This window comes from Lipotes vexillifer, unplaced genomic scaffold (genome assembly GCF_000442215.2).
Source record: "Lipotes vexillifer unplaced genomic scaffold, Lipotes_vexillifer_v1.1 scaffold302, whole genome shotgun sequence".
Lineage (NCBI taxonomy): Eukaryota > Metazoa > Chordata > Mammalia > Artiodactyla > Lipotidae > Lipotes > Lipotes vexillifer.
The window spans coordinates 2006693-2025391 of record NW_006798913.1 but is presented as its reverse complement, the minus strand read 5'-3'; the positions used below and the strand labels follow the sequence as shown (position 1 = coordinate 2025391).

Below are 18699 nucleotides of genomic sequence, written 5' to 3'. Positions count from 1 at the left end.
TCTGAGAAGGTCTGTCCTCCGAGAGGAAGGCCTCATCTGCCCGCTGATCACACGTCCTCATCGCAACAGGCTGGGCGCACAAGGGCCTCACAGCTCACGTGCTCCATCCCTCCCCCTCTGTCCCTGCCCCATCCCGCTTTCACGATCCCACTGGGTCTCACCCTCCGCTAGGATGCCCTGCCTGCTCCCTCAGCCCTGAGAATGGCATGCTCCTTGAAGCCCAGAATTACAGACCATCTCTCAACACATGAGTCACTCAGCACTGATGGTGTGAAGAGCTGATCTGACAGATTTTTTTCACCTAGTGTAATGCACTGAAGAGCTGCTTTTCATAGAGCCCAGCCCCTGAAACATTTACCTAAACAATGTCACACTATACGGCGTGTTCTAGTCAATCACAATCTGCTAATGAGATAATGCAACTCAAACCATAAATGGAGAAGGAGAAATATCAAAATCTTATCAGGAAGCTTTTCTGAAATGTGCATTCCTCGCTCCCTCCGCTATTCTAAGAAGTCTTGAAAATATTCCTTTGAGTAATTCTGATATTCTAGGTGAGAGCCACTGAATTAGGGCCCAATTAATTATAATGCAACAGGAGTCTCTATTGTTGGATTAAATACACCTTTCACCATTAAGATCTCTTAGGATGACTCTTTCTCTTTTACTGGAGTATAGTTGATTTACAATGTTGTGTCAGTTTCAGGTGTACAGCAAAATGAAGCAGTTATATGTATAAGGATGACTCTTATTAAACTAAAATGTACTTAGAAACTTCTAAATTTATCACTGCATATCTGACTCTAAAGGAAGGACAAGATTTAGCTAAATATAATGGAACAATTCAAAGTAAAATGATTCTTGTGATAGTCATAGTTAAACATACTTAGTATGTGCCCGATACTGTTTGTCTGAGCTGCACACACATCAACTCACTGAATTCTCCAAATACTATGAAGTAGGGAAAATGAGTATCACTGTCTTACACTCACTCCCATATCATTACAATAATGAAAAGGGGAGATAAGATAACAGGGCTTGTGAAGGCAATTCTGCATCTCTGAGGAACAGTTTATATAGGGACAGGATGGAGATGGGAGGAGGACTCTGGGTAAAGAGCAAACCCCCAGACTCCTGTGGGGAGCAGCCTTCTCAGGCTGGCTGGGAAAGGGACCAGCAGCATGAAACAGGGGCTGGTGGGGTCCCATCAGGAACTCCATGGTGGAGAAAGGCACCCAGCTTTTCCAGACAAACAAACAAAAAGGACTCTCCACACTAAAATATAACAAAGCATAAAAAATTAGAAGCACCCAAAACCTAGTAAAAAATAAACCACAATGAAAACATGTGACTCAATACACAGCATTCTACTAACTGGTATCTACCTTCTTCATAAACATAAATGTCGTTACTGTGTTCAGTGAGAAAAACACAAGATATGCCAAGGCCTAGCACCATGTAACATGAAATGACACTTTAGAATATGCAAAGATCGATTCTGAAACATGAAAGCAAATCCCAAAGTCAGTGAGATTGCTGGATAGATGTTTTCTGATAGTGATTATGATTTTTTAAAAAATGACTGTGCTTCTGTTCACGGCCTCTGGTGTAAGTGGTAACATACCTATTTCTGTCAACATCTGCTTCCACTTGGGGGCCTCCGGAGTGTCTGGGTTCTCCTCCAGCAGCTCCGTCAGCTTGTCTTTCAACTCCTGCACTTTGTTTACATTTTGCTTCAGTTCTGCCTCAAATGACTAACAAGGAAATAAAAAAAGTAACTTCATTAAAGTATGTCAACATCAAAAGACAAAAACACAATTTCAATAGAGCACTTTTTTCTCCAACATGACCAAAAGAGGGGAAAAAATCCACTGTTAAAGGCTGACGTGAGTGAGGACTGGATTCAGCAGTGAATTATATTTTCTTTTCCTCTTCATAGCTATTCTTCGACTAGCTGATAACAGAATCCCAAGGAGGAATGCTAGAGCTACAGAGATAATGACCCTCATCCCATCACCTAGAAAGAATTTCAAGGTATTCTCAAATCCCTTTGGAAAAAAAGGAAAATGATGTCAGTATGATTGTAATTAATCAGAAAATCAGTCTTGATAAAGGCTGCAAGATTCGAGACTACTAGCAAATAAGCACTTTTCTGGACAACACATTACAGAGTTCAAAGATAAGTTAGTCATCTGGAGACATTTTTGCCAGCATTGCCAGAGTGCAAAACCGTTTTCCCAACCCTGACAGTTGTAGAAAGAAATACCGTGTATTAAACAAAGGGAAAACATGAGCTCCCCTATTTTATACTGGACAGAACAGATTCCTAATACACTTAGCCCTTAAATACATCTTTTCCAATAAGTACTGGTTCAAATCCAAGACTTAAACTAATTTGAAGGTGGCAAAGTTGCTTGCACCCAACAGCTCACTCATCTTTATAACATCTGCGTGTAAAAATAAGTGACTATTAGCATCAATCTCTACAAAAAGTCTGGTTCAACAAAGCTGGCGAACTATGTGTTGAAGGTTATAGAGCCAGAAACCAGACGGGGCTCCTGACCCCCAGGGCTCAGTTCTGAGCGCTAATCTGTTCTCCCACATCTTCGGTAAATGGACCCACAAAAGATACCTTGTTCTGTTCAACTTGACTCTTCACAGCCTCAGTGTCCGTAGGTGTAGGTGCCTGATGCCATTTTGTGGCAGTTTTGTTCATTGTCTGTAACCACTGCATCATGGCACTTGATTCTTCCTGAGCCTTTTGCAATCTGGAGAGTTTGGTACTCAGTTCGGCTATTTTGTCTTTAAGTAAGAGGCCAAGATCTTCATAGCCATGGCTTATGTCAGTCATATCCTTTTTAATGGACGTTAATCCTAAACGTAAGAAGAAAAATTATATTGACACATTTTCAGGGTGTTTAGAGCTCCAGAAATAAAAATTTGTTTCACGTGCTATTTCCTTCTATTTTGTCAATATTAAGTCTACTATGATAAAGTCATAGAGTTTTTAGAACTAAAATGTTACATCATCTTACAATGCTACTTAGTGACAAATACTTTAGGTACACTGCATAATACAAGTGAAATGAGATAGATATTTTAAATGGAATAAAAACCCCAAATCATGAAATGATGCTTATTAATTCCTCAGGCATCAAATTAAAAAAAAATAGCTCAAATAATGTTAGCCCAAGTGAGAAAGTATCTGAAATTAACCCGAAAGAAGGAAACATAAACCGAATGCCAAGCTGAATTACTGGATTTCATTAAGTTCAGATGAACAAAATTGCATGGAATGTTATATAAACATGTTATTTATGGAGAACATGACTATACTCATACCATTTTAATTCAAGTTTGAAATTTCGATATAACTACTTTTCATCCCTAAAAAGATTTTCTCTCTCTCGCAAAAAAAAACACCATACCAAGTAATTTAATCAATAAGCACTTAAAGTTACCATTTACCTTTATTTGACAAAATATCCTGAGTATCTATGGCTGCTCCGTCACCATTTAATATTACTCCACCTGCAAAAATATTAAAACTGAAGTCATCATAGATTTCTATTGTATTTTATATATATTAATAGTAGGTGGCATTAAAGCAAACGCCATAAACAGTAATTCTTTTAAAATGTTATTACTATTTGAAAATGTAAAATAATGATTCAATTTCAAAATCAAATGAAGGTCTGAAAGATCAAGCTATATCCTCTCTTTTGCATAAAATTTATTCTTAAAGTCATAACATGATCAACTTAAATGTAGAGTTTCAGTAACTTTATATTATATACATTAATCATTAACTATTAATTTATAAGAAAATTTGGGGATAAGGTTGCTTTAAAGCTGAAGTTATTTTAGTGATACAGTCCCTGAAGCACAGAAGCTGGTCACTATGTGTGTTGCTTGAAGCATAAGTGCCTGACGGACAAAAGAATGTCTGTCTCAAGTTAAGAAACAGAATTGTCTGCTGTAGTTACAGTGTTTTCATGGGTTTAATGGAGGCGGAATGAAAGAAAAGTTAAAAGTAAAAGAAACCATTACTGTATCAATATAGAGGAAGGAGGTACAGTGGCTGGGGCACCTGGGCTCTGGCATATGTCTCACCTGAACTTAAACCCCAGCCCCACTAATGACTCCCTGTGAGGCTGCACAGGTGAATCCATCCCACCAAACTGCTGGGGAGAATAACACGTATCTCGCGAGACCACTGTGGGCATTAAAGACAGTTACCCTACTGCCTAGCAAATAGGAACTACTCGGTGAGCCGTAGTAATTATTTCTCTTTAATTCCATAAATACCCAGCACTGGTTTCTTTTTCATAACCAGAATATTAAAAAATCAATTAGACCTTCTCATGTTAGTATGCCTTGGCTCTCTATCCAAAACACAAAAACATTTCCCCAAACTAACCACACACGAACAAGCCTAAACAAAAACATTTAAATATCTGAATCTTAATCTAAAGTTTTGTCCCTTAAAAAAAAAAATCACACACACCGTGGCATTTCAGATGGAAGTGAAAATACCCTTTAGATACTCGAGATTAATTCCTACCATGCTTGCGAGGTGTCAAGAGTAGGAAAAAAATACTTTTTACTTATTACTAATATAGAATGGGCATGAAGAACTAATGTAAAACACCACAGAATTCCCTTCCTTTAAAAACAAAAACAAAAATCCTTGACATTTCAGGAAATCTGATTAGGAGAGAAAGGAGAGATCATCACACACTATACTATGAGGATTGCCTGAAATGGGATTAATAGAGCAGAATAAACGGTGGGTGGAGACGGGCCCAGCTCAACATCAGCCTCACAATGGGAACAGCTGGGGGCTGAGCAGGGCAGATAAACCACAGAGGATCCTCAGAAACCCTCAGAATAAAGATATGAGATCTGCCTTTGGTCTACTCTTGGATTATTTTAAACCTGATAGTGACAACAATATAAATATGTTTTAAACTTAAAACTCTATCCACAACTTAATTTTAGAACCATTATTTATACATGACTCTCCCCTTTTGTTGAGAAGCCTGGTAAGATTGTGATTCAGACATGCTGGCTAACACAGTATAGAACTGTTTTCTTTGGGAATAGTGTAAGGAATAAAGCAGATGGGAAGAAATTAAGAGAGGTCCACTCAACAGAAAAGAACCTGTTTTCTTTCCTTCCGTCTTTCCCAGGAGACCAGACTCATTTCTTTATCAAAGATTTCAGGGGCTTCCCTGGTGGCACAGTGGTTGAGAATCTGCCTGCTAATGCAGGGGACACGGGTTCGAGCCCTGGTCTGGGAGGATCCCACATGCCGCAGAGCAACTAGGCCCGTGAGCCACAACTACTGAGCCTGCACGTCTGGAGCCTGTGCTCCGCAAAAAGAGAGGCCGCGATAGTGAGAGGCCCGCGCACCGGGATGAAGAGTGGCTCCCGCTTGCCACAACTAGAGAAAGCCCTCGCACAGAAACGAATACCCAACACAACAAAAGTAAATAAATTAATTAATAAACTCCTACCCCTAACATCTTCTTTAAAAAAAAAAAAAAAAAAAGAGTTGAAGGGCTTAGCCATGGGAGCTATTGTACTTTGCTGTTGATCATTTGACTTGAACAAGTTGAAAAAAAAAAAAAAAGATTTCAAATAGAATTTCTACATCCCCATCAATTAGGTAAAAACAAACTGGAATCTGATCTTTCCCCTTCCCCAATATAATGTTCCTTATTCTTACAGATGAATTTGGTTACATTTTAAATTGTAGTAATAAGATGAAACCTAAGAGATCTGAAATTTGACCAGAACAGACACTTTTCCGTGGCAGCGTTTAGGTTGTTTAGAGATGCCACTTTTCTTGTCACTTTCCCTTCGTGTTTCTGAGGTTATTTTATGCATTAATTTTTAAAAATAACATACACAAATAAAATCAACATGGGTGGACCCAATTCATCGGTAAAACCCAATGGGTTTTACCACAAATGTAAATAAAGCACTTACCTGACTTAACTGCTGCTATGGCCTTTGCAGGGGTCATCACAGCGCTTATTAGGTTACATAGTGAGATCCCACTGTTGTTGACTTTCTGAATCTCTGGTGTTTTTAAGCTCCACTTCTCTTGTAATTTCTGGAGATATAAAAACATATTATTTTTCAGTCTTTGTAATCTTTTCCAAGTTATACATTATAATTCAATGTCTTAAACATATCTTAAAACAGTGACGATTGTGGGTTCTGACTTATGGGATGGAAGAAAAGGACAGCATCTCTATTTGTTCCAATGGTCCAAGTGACTGTTAACACTGTTATTAGTGAGGAGTGGGGAGGGGTCCATCCTGAATTCTGCTCCCAGCCACAGTGGAAGCCAGGCTAGTCCCAGCTGCCACAGGTTCCAAAGTAACTGTCAACTGTAAGTCTGCAAAACTGTACTAGGTAACAGCCAAGTTACAAAAAAAAAAAGGTAGTAGAAACAATTTTAAAAAATGGAAATTCATAATTCCATTTAATAGTGAATTTTAATCATCAAAACTTCAATGAATTTTAAAGGACACACCACTCCACAAATTTGGAGTGGAAAACTTGCCATAACTGGTCATAAGTTTTATGACTGAGTCAGATGACAAGACTCACACACTAGAGATTCAAATAACTTCCATCTTCAAATACTGGTTAGAGTGATATATCCAAACTAGAGCAAAATGCTGAGTTGAAGAGAAGGATCTTTTACCAACATTATGAAAAATGGTATAAAAAATAAACTAAGTAGAGATGTGGTGGGGAAAGAAACTCGGACCAGTCAGCAACTCACAAATACATCTCTTTAAAAAAGCAAATTAACTGAAAGTCTGTGTCCTTCTTCGAAAGGATCAGTTAAACCCGTCATGATTTCCAAATATCACCAAAATGCACTGTACATACGTGAGGCTCTAACTTATGTGCTATTAGATAAAAGGAAACCTCTCATTCCTAACACAGGCAAATGAGAAATTCTTATCAGACATGGACAGTGATTCACCTTAGTTTCTTCCAAAGATTTCCCTAAATCCTCTGCACCAGAAGAAGGCTGCACAATGGGAACTCTTTCTGTGGTTTCTTTTATCCACGACTTTAATGATTTAACCAGAACTTGAAAGGCATCCATCTGTTCTTGACAAGAAGATACAGCTTCTTTTCTAGATCACAAACATCATTGACAAATTTAAGCCACAAAGGGAGATACTCCAAAGGACTAATTACTAAAAAGTAAATTATTATGCCCCTTTCAAGCTTAACATTAAGAAAAAATCTTCCCCCAGGCACACTCCAATCCTCAGATACAGGAGGAGAAGTTTCATAGGTGGCAAGTGAAATCAGCTAAATTACTCCTTGTCTATTTCCTCAGTAAAGACTGTAGATCAAGATAGGAACAGTTAAGATATTTGTAACCCATGTGTAACGGCACTCTATAATGCTACGTACACTCTGAAGCCATATAAACAGCTTTAACATGATTTAGAGCCAGTGAGCTTTTATCTGTCCACTTTATATGGTGCTAAACACCAGCAGGCTGAGAACCAGAGGGGAAACACAAGTCACTAACATGAGGGAAACACAGCGCCACCTAGTGTCACTACAGTCACTTTAGTGGATGGGTAAACTGGGTCTTTACAGAGAGAGAGGACAGGTTTGAGTTTCCAAAAACGAGGTGAGACCTAGTGATGCAGAACCTAATGTGCACCTCCCCCATGGATACTCAGAAAGCTCCACAGTGAACTATACGGATCTCTCTGTACAGTCTCTGTACACTACACAGAGGGAGGGCACACGCCTGGCACAGGTACAGCTATGAGGACAGTTAGATTTGGTAACTGGATACCATGTAGATGGCATGTGCACGTGTGCAGGTGTGTGGATTATTAGCAGAGAGTACATGGTTGGTAAACTAATCACCGATGACCACATGGTTTTATAATTGGACCCATCTAACAGAAGAAACAACCTAGAGTTTACCCAAAGAAACCAAGAATATTTCTTCTGCGCCATGTGAATTAAACAGGATGGAAATGATAGCTCTGTGAGTAGTCCAGACAGCACTCAAAAGTTTTAGGTAGACAATTCCAAAGAAATGATGAAGAATAGCTGAAAGAGAAATGATTACTTTCTATCTTTTGGGTGGCTTCTGTATGAACTTAGGCAAAACCAGATGTATATTCTCAACTAGCACGAGATCAGAAATATAAAACTCAATCACAAGGCTCACACCCCTGTACAGCTTTTTACCTTAATTTAGGTTCATTCTCTTGTTTCTTACCTTGTTTGTTCGTGGAATCATGTCTGATCTACAACTCTTCAAAAAGGAAACTATTTTAAAAAAAAAAAAAAAAAAGCCATCCAGAACTATCCAGAACTATGCTGGAATGACGCATCATTTCTGAATTGAGCCCAGTAAGCAATGAACCATGGGCTATCTTTCAAGGTTATTTCTGCCTTTGCAAATAAAAATGTGATAGCCAAAGCCTTCAGACTACAGTGAGTTTAGACTACTTTCAGTAAAACACTACCACCACCATTTTCCTTACACAGTGCTTTCTATAAACACTTTCATGTAAGAAGTAGTGAATTTCCCTCCTAAATACTTTAACAGAAACTATACTTAGTTTTAACAGCAAAAAATTTATCAATATTAAAGTACTTATAAAGTAGCCCTAAGTTTATTCTCAGGTTTCCCAAAACTGTTCCAGGTAGCTACATAACTAAATAAAAATCATGCATTCCAATTAGTATCAAGTAGAATAAAATCCAATTTCTTAAGTGGTGCTTACTTTTCTTTGACAGTATCCTCCATTTCCTTGAATTTCTTTGACAAATTATTTGTTTTTTCAAAAACCAGAGCTTTATCCCCTGGCAAGCCATGGCTGGAGATCTCCTTCAAGAGATTCTGCAAAACTTCGAGATCTTTCCTGTGTTCTAGCAGTTCAGAAGTTGATTCCTACAAAGGATTTAGATATTTCATCAATATAAGATGTTGCTACGAACATAAAGAACAGACTGGTGGTTGCCAAGGGGGAGGGGCTTGGGGGAGGGATGGAGTGGGAGACTGGGGTTAGCAGATGTAAGCTTTTTATATATGGAATGGATACAGAACAAGGTCCTACTGTATAGCACAGAGAAATATATTCAATAGCCTATGAAAAACCATAATGGAAAAGAATATTTAAAAAAGAATGTATATATATATATATATATGTGTGTGTGTGTGTGTGTGTGTAACTGAGTCACTTTGCTGGACAGCAGTAATTAACACAACATTGTAAATCAACTATACTTCAATATAAAAATTTAAAAAAATATATAAGGTGTTGCTAGATCTTCAAAGGGCATCCCATCAAGATGTAGGTATGGGACCAAGAATGGCTCCACTCAGAATTTCACAGAATGATCCTGCCTATGGTCTAAGCATAAACAAACATGCAGGCAGGCTGTTTGAAAGAGAACAGTTTAATTTAATTTAAATATGCACTCTTTACATTCTGCCTGTGTGGGCTCTGAAATAAGATATGTATATCACCTATGATATACAGAAAATGAGAGATGGTGTTCACTTCTGATTAATGACCAAAGGCTTCAAGGAGAAGATGAGCTTTGAAGTTTTTAAAGGAGGAAAGCATAGATCTAACCAATCCATCAGCAATTAAAATGATGCTTGTTAATCATAACTCTGCCAATAAATGTATGTGCTTGTCTTAGCTGTTGATATATTTGATCAGCCTTGTGAATTCCATGGGAAACATACCTGCATAAACTGAGACAACTCAGTAACATCCTTCTCAGGCACGTCTGCCTCAGTAAGAGCCTGGGTTTTGGTTTCTAAGAATGTCTGAAGCTTTTCTGAGAGGTTCTCAAACAGCTCCACTTTGGTCTTGAGTTCCTCCATTTGGGCAAGTTTTTCTTTGTGTTTGCGACTTGCTTCTGAAAAGCGAAGGGCTAAGTCCTTCATCCTGGCCTGCAGCGAGGATGCGGTGGACGGGTCCGTGGTCTCTGTGAACCTCTTCACTTTCTCATTCATGGCATTTATGCTGCTCTGCCGCCCCGCAATGTCCTGGTCCAGCAACTGAAATGAACCAAATACCACACAGGTAACATAATGATATTTACAAATAACGTGAGACTTGTAAAAATTACTATTCAGAACAACAGAAGTTTGAGCCACCTGTGACTAAGGAAGCTAATGGGAGTGACAGACAAGCTGATTGGTCCCTGGAGGAATCCCATCCCCAGTCCCCGCAAGGAGACTGGAGAACAGCTGGCTGGCTGCCCTGGCGAGGCAGGAGACAGCCGCCACTCAGCAACCCTGGGATCTCCTGCAGCCCAGGGATTATCCACGGTCCTGATTTTTCAAAGGCCAGACAACAACAAGACTGATCTGATTAACCTCCTGGGCAGCTGGCTGAAGCCGTGAGGAACAAACAGGACCCGGTGTGTGGGGATGCCCTCTGTACCATGAGTGATGTTCATGAAAAGTACACAGAGGGAAGTCCCTCTGTGCTCCTTCACAGAAAATCGCTTCGCACACTTGTCTCTATGCAAGCGCTACTTTCCACGTTTTTATATTCAGGAGACATCTCTTTACGCCTTAAATTTCTCTTAAATCTACCCATCCTTGGAGCTTACTATATGTTTTTCAATATATTACGATTTTTTAATTGAGATATAATTGACATATGTATAACTATCTGTTATAATAATGTTATAACAGTATATTAGTTTCAGGTGTACAACACAATGATTCGATAATTGTAAATATTGCCAAATGATCCCCACAGTAAGTCTAGGTAACCTCCATCACCACACACAGTTACAATTTTTTTTCTTGTGATGAAAACTTTTAAGCTCTACTCTCTTAGTAACTTTCATACAATTATTTTTAATTTATCCAATTTCCAGTGCTGTTTTAGCAAGAGAACCCAATAGTATATACAGTTCAAGTTCCTGGGAAGAATAAGTCTGTGTTTTTTCTTAAAGAGAATTATAAGGTTCTGGTCCCTGCCATCTAGAATGATCTTTATAACCCACGATTCATATGCTGAGGAAGATACACAGATAAAAGAGCAAATAATGTTACACTAACAAGAACATTCAAGTTCTTCATATATAGGTTTATGTCTGCACATGGAAAAACCCAGGATATATGAATTTTAGGGATGAAAATGTGTAGTGAAAATCAGTGAAAGGCTTTGATATGGGCAGAGCATGAAAACATCCACACTTTTTGAATAACCTGAGATGCTGGGTTTATTTTCATCTAAAAGTGGTTTGTTGGAAGTCACTTACGATGTTTTTACTGATGACGTCCTGCAGAGCGGCGGAGTTCAAGGGCACGGGGCGCTGCTCTTCCAGTGAGCGCTCCACACCCGCCATCCAGTCCAGCATCTCATCCAGGCCATCCTGCACACTCAGAGAGCGGGTCAGGGTTATCTGCAGCTTCTCGTTTCGTTCACTGACAGACCTAGAAAGGTCATCATATCTCCCGACAATGTCACCTAGTCCAAAAGGATCGGGAAACTTTAACTACTAAGTTCTCTTTGCACCATTCCTTTGCAAAACACACTAAGGAGAGTCACAAAAATTACTACACTAGAATTGGAAGAGGAAAAAAGGTTGAAATGATAAATTCATAATGCATCATCAGAGCACCACCAAAACCTGAAAAAAGAAAGAAAAGATCCTAGTGGAAAATAAAAAGCTAAAAATTTTAAAATAGTATATATGTGTAAATATAATTGTGTGTGTGTGTGTGTGTGTGTGTGTGTGTGTTTATAATCTTCATTTGAAAAAAAGATTTTTGGATGCATAAACATTTGAATTGTCCAGAGAAATGAATGTGATCCAAACAGCCAATCTTTGGAATAAATATTGGTTCTCAACCTGACTTTTCAAATTAGCCACACTTGATAACTACCTGGAAAAAAAAAAAAAAGGTGACAGTCTTACAGAGCTAATCTCAAGAAACAATATACTCTTATAAAGATTTATTAAGAATTAACCTTTACACATAAAAATTATTTCAATCTTTCTTGCTCACGCATGCTCTCTCTCTCATGTACACACACACACACACACACACACACACACACACACAAAGATTTAAGTTTTTCTCATCCTTCACATCCTAAGCAAAGTACTCAAATGCACAGAAGTTAGCAGATGCAAATGTACTGAGAAAATAGACAACACACAATGAAAATTCACATAAAATACAGAAGGTTGAGATGATGCTTCTAAGATAACACAGATAGAATGTATTTGACAAGTTTAATAGCAGACAAAGGGAAAAATAAACAGTGTTAGGAGGCTGACCTGTCTCAGATAAGATTAACTTTACTTTCAATTCTAAAGACTTAAGATGCTTAAAAAAAAAAACCTTTCTGGCTAGTTTTCATTCATATATAAAGCTCTATATTTTAACAACCTACATTCTATGCTGCAAGACCAATGAGAAGTTCAAAGAACAGTAGTTTCTAATGTATTCACCTCTCCCTCCCCCGACTCCACCTCTCTGGAAAACAATGTTTTTAATCATCAATTTATCACTTACTGTCCAAGAATCTGAAAAGAATTTTAATTATTTCTGATACACTGTAAAATGTTTCAATGGAAGAAAATATTGACATCTCTATAAAAATGAAATCTCTTACATGCTCACATCTGGCTCATGGTACATAATCCATATAAACAAACAATATTTCTTTTTGCTTGTTCTAATATTATATCATGAGAAAACAGTTTGACAAATTTTCACTGAATTGAGAGGTTAAGCTTGGATGATTAAAAGAGACAGTCATGCTCCTTTCACGAAAACACAATGAAGCCCGTGAGAAGGGTAACAGGGAGGGGACAGAATTTAATATGCACCAAGATGCTGAGGGCAGACAAGCAGCGGGTTCAAGTACAGCCCTGATTTGCAAGTCACAGAGCAGATCATCTGAACTGCAGGCTGTGATTGGCAGGTGAGCTGTTTCTCAAATGGGCGGCTCTGTGCTTCAACAGGGCACCATCATATCTGTTTAGCTATGGTAAGTGATTTCCCAAGCAAAGTCAGCTATTTTAATAAAATTAACACACACAACATTGTAAATCAACTGTACTTCAATAAAAAATTTTTTTTTAATTAACACATTGTATTAGTTTATTTTTGGACTCCTTAGTAATAAAATATTGCCACTGAAGTAAATTCTTGATTTTAGTAATTAAAAAATATTTTAGAAAAAGGTACAAACAAAATTTACTTTAAGAATGTTACTGTTGTTGTTGTTGTTGTTGTTGTTGTTTTTTGCGGTACGCGGGCCCCTCACTGTTGTGGCCTCTCCCGTTGCGGAGCACAGGCTCCGGACGCGCAGGGCCAGCGGCCATGGCTCACGGGCCCAGCCGCTCCGCGGCATGTGGGATCTTCCCAGACCGGGGCACGAACCCATGTCCCCTGCATGGGCAGGCGGACTCTCAACCACTGCGCCACCAGGGAAGCCCAAGAATGTTACTTTTTTAAGTGGTTGGTTTTCTTAGAAGTCAAATAGATCTTAGAGAAACTCCTCTATATCTTAAATATACTTTCACATATTCCTAAAAAACTATGCCAGAGAGAAGCTTTAGTCTTAAAATAATGTAACATGGATTTTAAACAAATGAAAGTGAAATTGTGTACAGTTAACAATGGGAAGGTGTCAAAATGCCTCTTCAAATACCAGAATTACATATAAAATCGTCTTTTCTCCCCCAAGCCCCTGTCCCAAGAGCAGTGGTTGCCAAGGTGGGAGGTGAAGACAGTGCTCTGGGACACAGGATCATTCGCAGTTTTATCTTCTACTTTAACATTTTATATTTTGGGGTCTTATAATGTACATAATATGCTAAGATAGCAATAGGTGTATGTAATTAATAAATACATGTGCATCTCTGAACATCTATATACACATGCTGAAAATTACGTGACAAGGTGCATGATCAAAAGATTCTGAATGTCTCTAGAGAACAGACTGGAGATTACCAAGGCGGAGGGGGCTGGGGGAGGGATGCAGTGGGAGGCTGGGGTTAGCAGATGTAAACTCTTAAATACAGAATGGATAAACAACAAGGTCCTACTGTATAGCACAGGGAGCTATATTCAATAACCTGTGATAAACCATAATGGAAAAGAATATTTAAAAAAGAATGTATATATATGTACAACTGAATCACTTTGCTGTACAGCAGTAATTAACACAACACTGTAAATCAACTATACTTCAATTAAAAAATATTGATATGGACTTCCCTGGTGGCTCAGGGGTTAAGAATCCGCCTGCCAATGCAAGGGACATGGGTTCAAGCCCTGGTCCGGGAAGATCCCACATGCCGCGGAGCAACTAAGCCCATGCGCCACAACCACTGAGCCTGTGCTCCAGAGCCCGCAAGACACAACTACTGAAGCCCATTGCCACAACTTCTGAAGCCCACGTGCCTAGAGCCAGTGCTCCGCAACAAGAGAAGCCACTGCAATAAGTCTGCGCACCGCAACGAAGAGTAGCCCCTGCTCGCCACAACTAGAGAAAGCCCATAAGCAGCAACAAAGACACAACGCAGTCAAAAGTAAATAAAAACAAAATAAATAAATTTATTTTTTAAAATATTGATAAAAAATTGCACTATATCAGTGTTTAAATCCATGATGAAATATTGTAACAGAAAATGTATAAATTTTTTTTTTGTTTTTTACATTTTCTTGAAACAGTGCAGGACTTTATGTCATATTACTGATAGTTTCGCCTCGAGGGTTTTTGCCTCTTTGAATACAAAATCCCGTTGGGCAAAATAAGATGAAATATTTTTCCTGTAGGTTAGAAGGAGCATATCATACACTGCTGGAAACAAATCATCTGAAAATAAATTAAAAAAAAAGATTCTGAATGTAAGAAAGAAAAAGGTTTGACTTCTACAGAGTGGTTTTGGAAGAGCAAAGCTTCATCCTTCTCTTTACCTACAATTTCAACTCAGATTTTAATGCCAGCTCTCTTGGGGTGACAGGTATGTTAATCATTTGCTATGTTAAAGTTTTTATTTCACACTGAGAAATATTTAATAACCTGAAACCACACATTAAATATAGGAAAAGTAGCAAAGTCAAAAAAAATATAATGACAATAAACAATGTTAATTGATAATCCACTGTGCATTTAGTTTAAACTAAATACTGTGAGTCGATACAAAGGTAATATACAATAGCTCTTTCCTCAAGAAAGTCAACACCTAACATGAGAGGATGCAAAAGCATCGCTGTAACTCGACAGGGTTTCTAGGATCATGGAAGAACCCTGTGAGGCCACTCAAAGACCCCACGAAAAGGAGAAGCAGGAACATCTCAACCTCCTAACCCCTTGCTCCTGCTTTTGACAAGAAGATCCCTCCAAGAGTCTGTTGAGTCTGTTCTGGCCTTAGGTTGAGAGTTTAGCTCGGCCGAATCCCATCAACCAACAGAATCTTGTTAGGTTCTACTTTCTGTGACTGCTGCATACATAAAGAGTTTTTTGTAAGTCAACTATACTCTAATATAAAATAAAAAATAAAAAAAAACCCTAAATGTAAGGCTGGGTATTATAAAACACTTAGAAGAAAACATAGTCTTCTGAATGTCTGCAAGAACGAACGAGTTATGTCTTTGACATAAATCGCAGCAATATCTTTTTGGATCCATCTCCTAGAGTAATAAAAATAAAAACAAAAATAAATAAATGGGACCTAACTAAACTTAAAAGGTTTTTCACAGCAAAGGAAACCATAAACAAAATGAAAAGACAACTCACAGAATGGGAGAAAATATTTGCAAATGAAGCAACCAACAAGGGATTAATCTCCAAAATATACAAACAGCACATGCAGCTCAGTATCAAAAAAACAAACAACCCAATCAAAAATTGGGCAGAAGATCTAAATAGACATTTCTCCAAAGAAGACATTAACCAAAAGCACATGGAAACATGCTCAACATCACTAATTGTTAGAGAAATGGACATCAAAACTACAATGAAGTATTCACCACACACCGGTCAGAGTGGCCATCATCAAAAAGTCCACAAACAATAAATGCTGGAGAACAGGGAACCCTTCTACACTGTTGGTGGGAATGTAAATCGGTACAACCACTATGGAAAACAGTCTGGAGATTCCTCAAAAAACTAAAAATTGAACTATCATATGATCCAGCAATCCCACCCCTGGGCATATATCCAGAGAAAACCATAATTCGAAAAGATACATGCAGCACTGTTTACAATAGCCAAGACATGGAAGCAACCTAAATGTCCATGAATGGATAGAGAAGATATGGTACATATATATATACAATGCAATAATACTCGGCCATAAAAAAGAACGAACTAATGCCATCTGCAGCAACATGGATGGCCTAGAGATTATCATACTGAATTTAGTAAGTCAGGGAGAGAAAGACAAATATCATGTGATATCACTTATATGTAGAATCTAAAAGAAAAATGATACAAATGAACTTATTTACAAAATAGAAACAGACTCACAGACTTAGAAAACAAACTTATGGTTACCAAAGGAGAAACGTAGCAGGGAGGGATAAGTTAGGAGTTTGGGCTTAACAAATACACGCTACTATATATAAAACAGATAAAATCAACAAGAACCTGCTGTACAGCACAGGGAGCTCTACTCAATATTCTGTAATAATCTATATAGGAAAAGAATCTGAAAAAGAATGGATATATGTATATGTGTAACTGTATCACTTTGCTGTACACGTGAAACCAAACACAACACTGTAAATCAGCTATACTCTAATATTAAATTTAAAATTTTTAAAAAGAGTTTTTGCTACATTTTCTAAATAAAAAATTAAAATTTAGGTATGCAAACCACGCAGCCCAGTCCCCACTCCCAAGATCCTAATACACCTGCCAAGGAGGGCATGCCTCTGCCCTGACCGAGAAGGGCCACTTCACAGGGAAAGGACATAGGGACGCAGAATATGCTAGCAAGCGACGTCTCCGTATCTACTATGAGACCTGCATTTAGAACGGACATGTAAGACCAGACGTGAGGAAATGCCACTCACCCAGTGTTTTCTGGATGTCGTTCTTGGCGGGAAGTAAAGATCCCCTGGCGTCTAACAACACTTCAGCGGTTTTTTTCAGTTTCTCTACAGCCACCTGCTGACTTGATATCTGTCCCTGTAGAGCCTGGAGGATTGAATGCCTCAATTATATTCAGTAGGACTAAATAACAGATTTCCAATACGAAAAAAAGATTCACAGTAAGATAAATTGGACAGAGCAGACTTGTCATCAGTAGAAGCTTACTCCAGAATTCTTAGAGTAAGGCCAGTTACAAAGTGACATTAGCAAAACCATCAGCCAGTCGGGAACATTCAAGTTCAGTCCTGGAATAAACCCTCAGCATATGCTCATGATAACCGGCCTGATTCCTGATCCTGAAACCCTCCACCCTCAGCCTGAGTTCCCCTCAATCCCACTCCCAGACTCTATACAATACCCCCACAACCACCAGAAAACAAAGACAAGTAAAAAACACACAAGCAGCAGAACCCCTTTGAGACCATTTCTGACTCCAGGGAAGGAGATAATTAAGGACTTGCACATCCTGACCCAATGCTGAGTCATATTTATTTCCGTTAATGCAACAAAAGTTACTTAACATCTAACAAATTCCAAAAAAGCTTGCTCCGTTTTGTGAAAATACAAAAATCAAACAGACACAAAGCTTACCCATGGGGATCTTCTAGTCTAAGGCAGGAAGTGGTAAGTGCCAAAGATGAATAAGAAAAAGGTTGAGGAGGGGAGGACCTGGGAAGGGAGGAGGGGCCTCCTCCATGGGGTGGCCCTGGGGCAGGTCCTGGGGAAGGTGTGGATTTGGGTGTCCTCCTGGGGCTGCATCACCACCCAGGTGGTACCTGAGCCTCTTCCTTCCTTCCCACCTGCAAATCAACCAGCAAGCCCTGACAATTTCACCTGCTTAATATTTTTTTCAAATCTGGCTCTGGTTCTGTATTTCTGAATCACTGCAGGACAATCTCTCACTGAACTGGAAAAAGCCTCCTAACTGTGCCCCTGCCTCCAGTCTCTCCCCTGATACAGCCCCTGATATGTATTATGGAAGACACATACCTGACTGCACCACTCCCCTCTTAAAATCTTTCATAGCTTCCTCTTGCTTCAGAATAAAGAGGATACTGGAGCCTGCCATCAATTGTCCAAGGGAATCTATTCCTTAATTCTATCTTCAATCTCATCTTTCTCCCCCTCCTGTTCCAGAAGCATCCCACGACACAGCTATCCCTCAGCGATTTGCTCTTGCTGGACCCAAGGCCCTGAGGTGACCCTGAGCTTGGCTCTTACCTGTAACATTCAGCTGGGAGGCCTTCCCTGTCTCTCCTCACCCCAAGTTGGAGCACTGCCCCCAGAAGCTCCCACACATGCCCTGTGAATAACACTGCACTGATCTGTCTCTTCTATCAAACTGGAACCTCCTTGAGAACTAGAAATTGATAGTGTTCAGCTTTCTATTATCACTGCCTAGCCCAGTGCTGGGCACATGGCATTAACGAAAGTTTCTGGAATAAACAACTGAATGAATAAGTAAATAAATGAAGATATCAAGTGTAAGGTTTTAAAATATCCTCCTCCATTTCAGCCTTCAACAACAACAAGA

General features: G+C 38.9%; 1 protein-coding gene across 3 annotated transcripts in view; it reads right to left on the bottom strand.

Annotated features, from left to right (window-relative positions):
* Nucleotides 1–18699, bottom strand: part of DST (dystonin) — a 496398-nt gene that overhangs the window by 106147 nt on the left and 371552 nt on the right. For all 3 annotated transcript variants that reach the window (XM_007471189.1, XM_007471190.1, XM_007471191.1), the window contains 9 exons: nt 17087–17210; nt 11305–11513; nt 9767–10084; nt 8796–8962; nt 7010–7166; nt 5995–6121; nt 3469–3531; nt 2633–2874; nt 1625–1754 (listed from right to left, as the gene is read on the bottom strand). In XM_007471189.1, the coding sequence (XP_007471251.1) occupies nt 1625–1754; nt 2633–2874; nt 3469–3531; nt 5995–6121; nt 7010–7166; nt 8796–8962; nt 9767–10084; nt 11305–11513; nt 17087–17210 (1537 nt within the window). The remainder of the gene's footprint in view (nt 1–1624; nt 1755–2632; nt 2875–3468; nt 3532–5994; nt 6122–7009; nt 7167–8795; nt 8963–9766; nt 10085–11304; nt 11514–17086; nt 17211–18699) is intronic.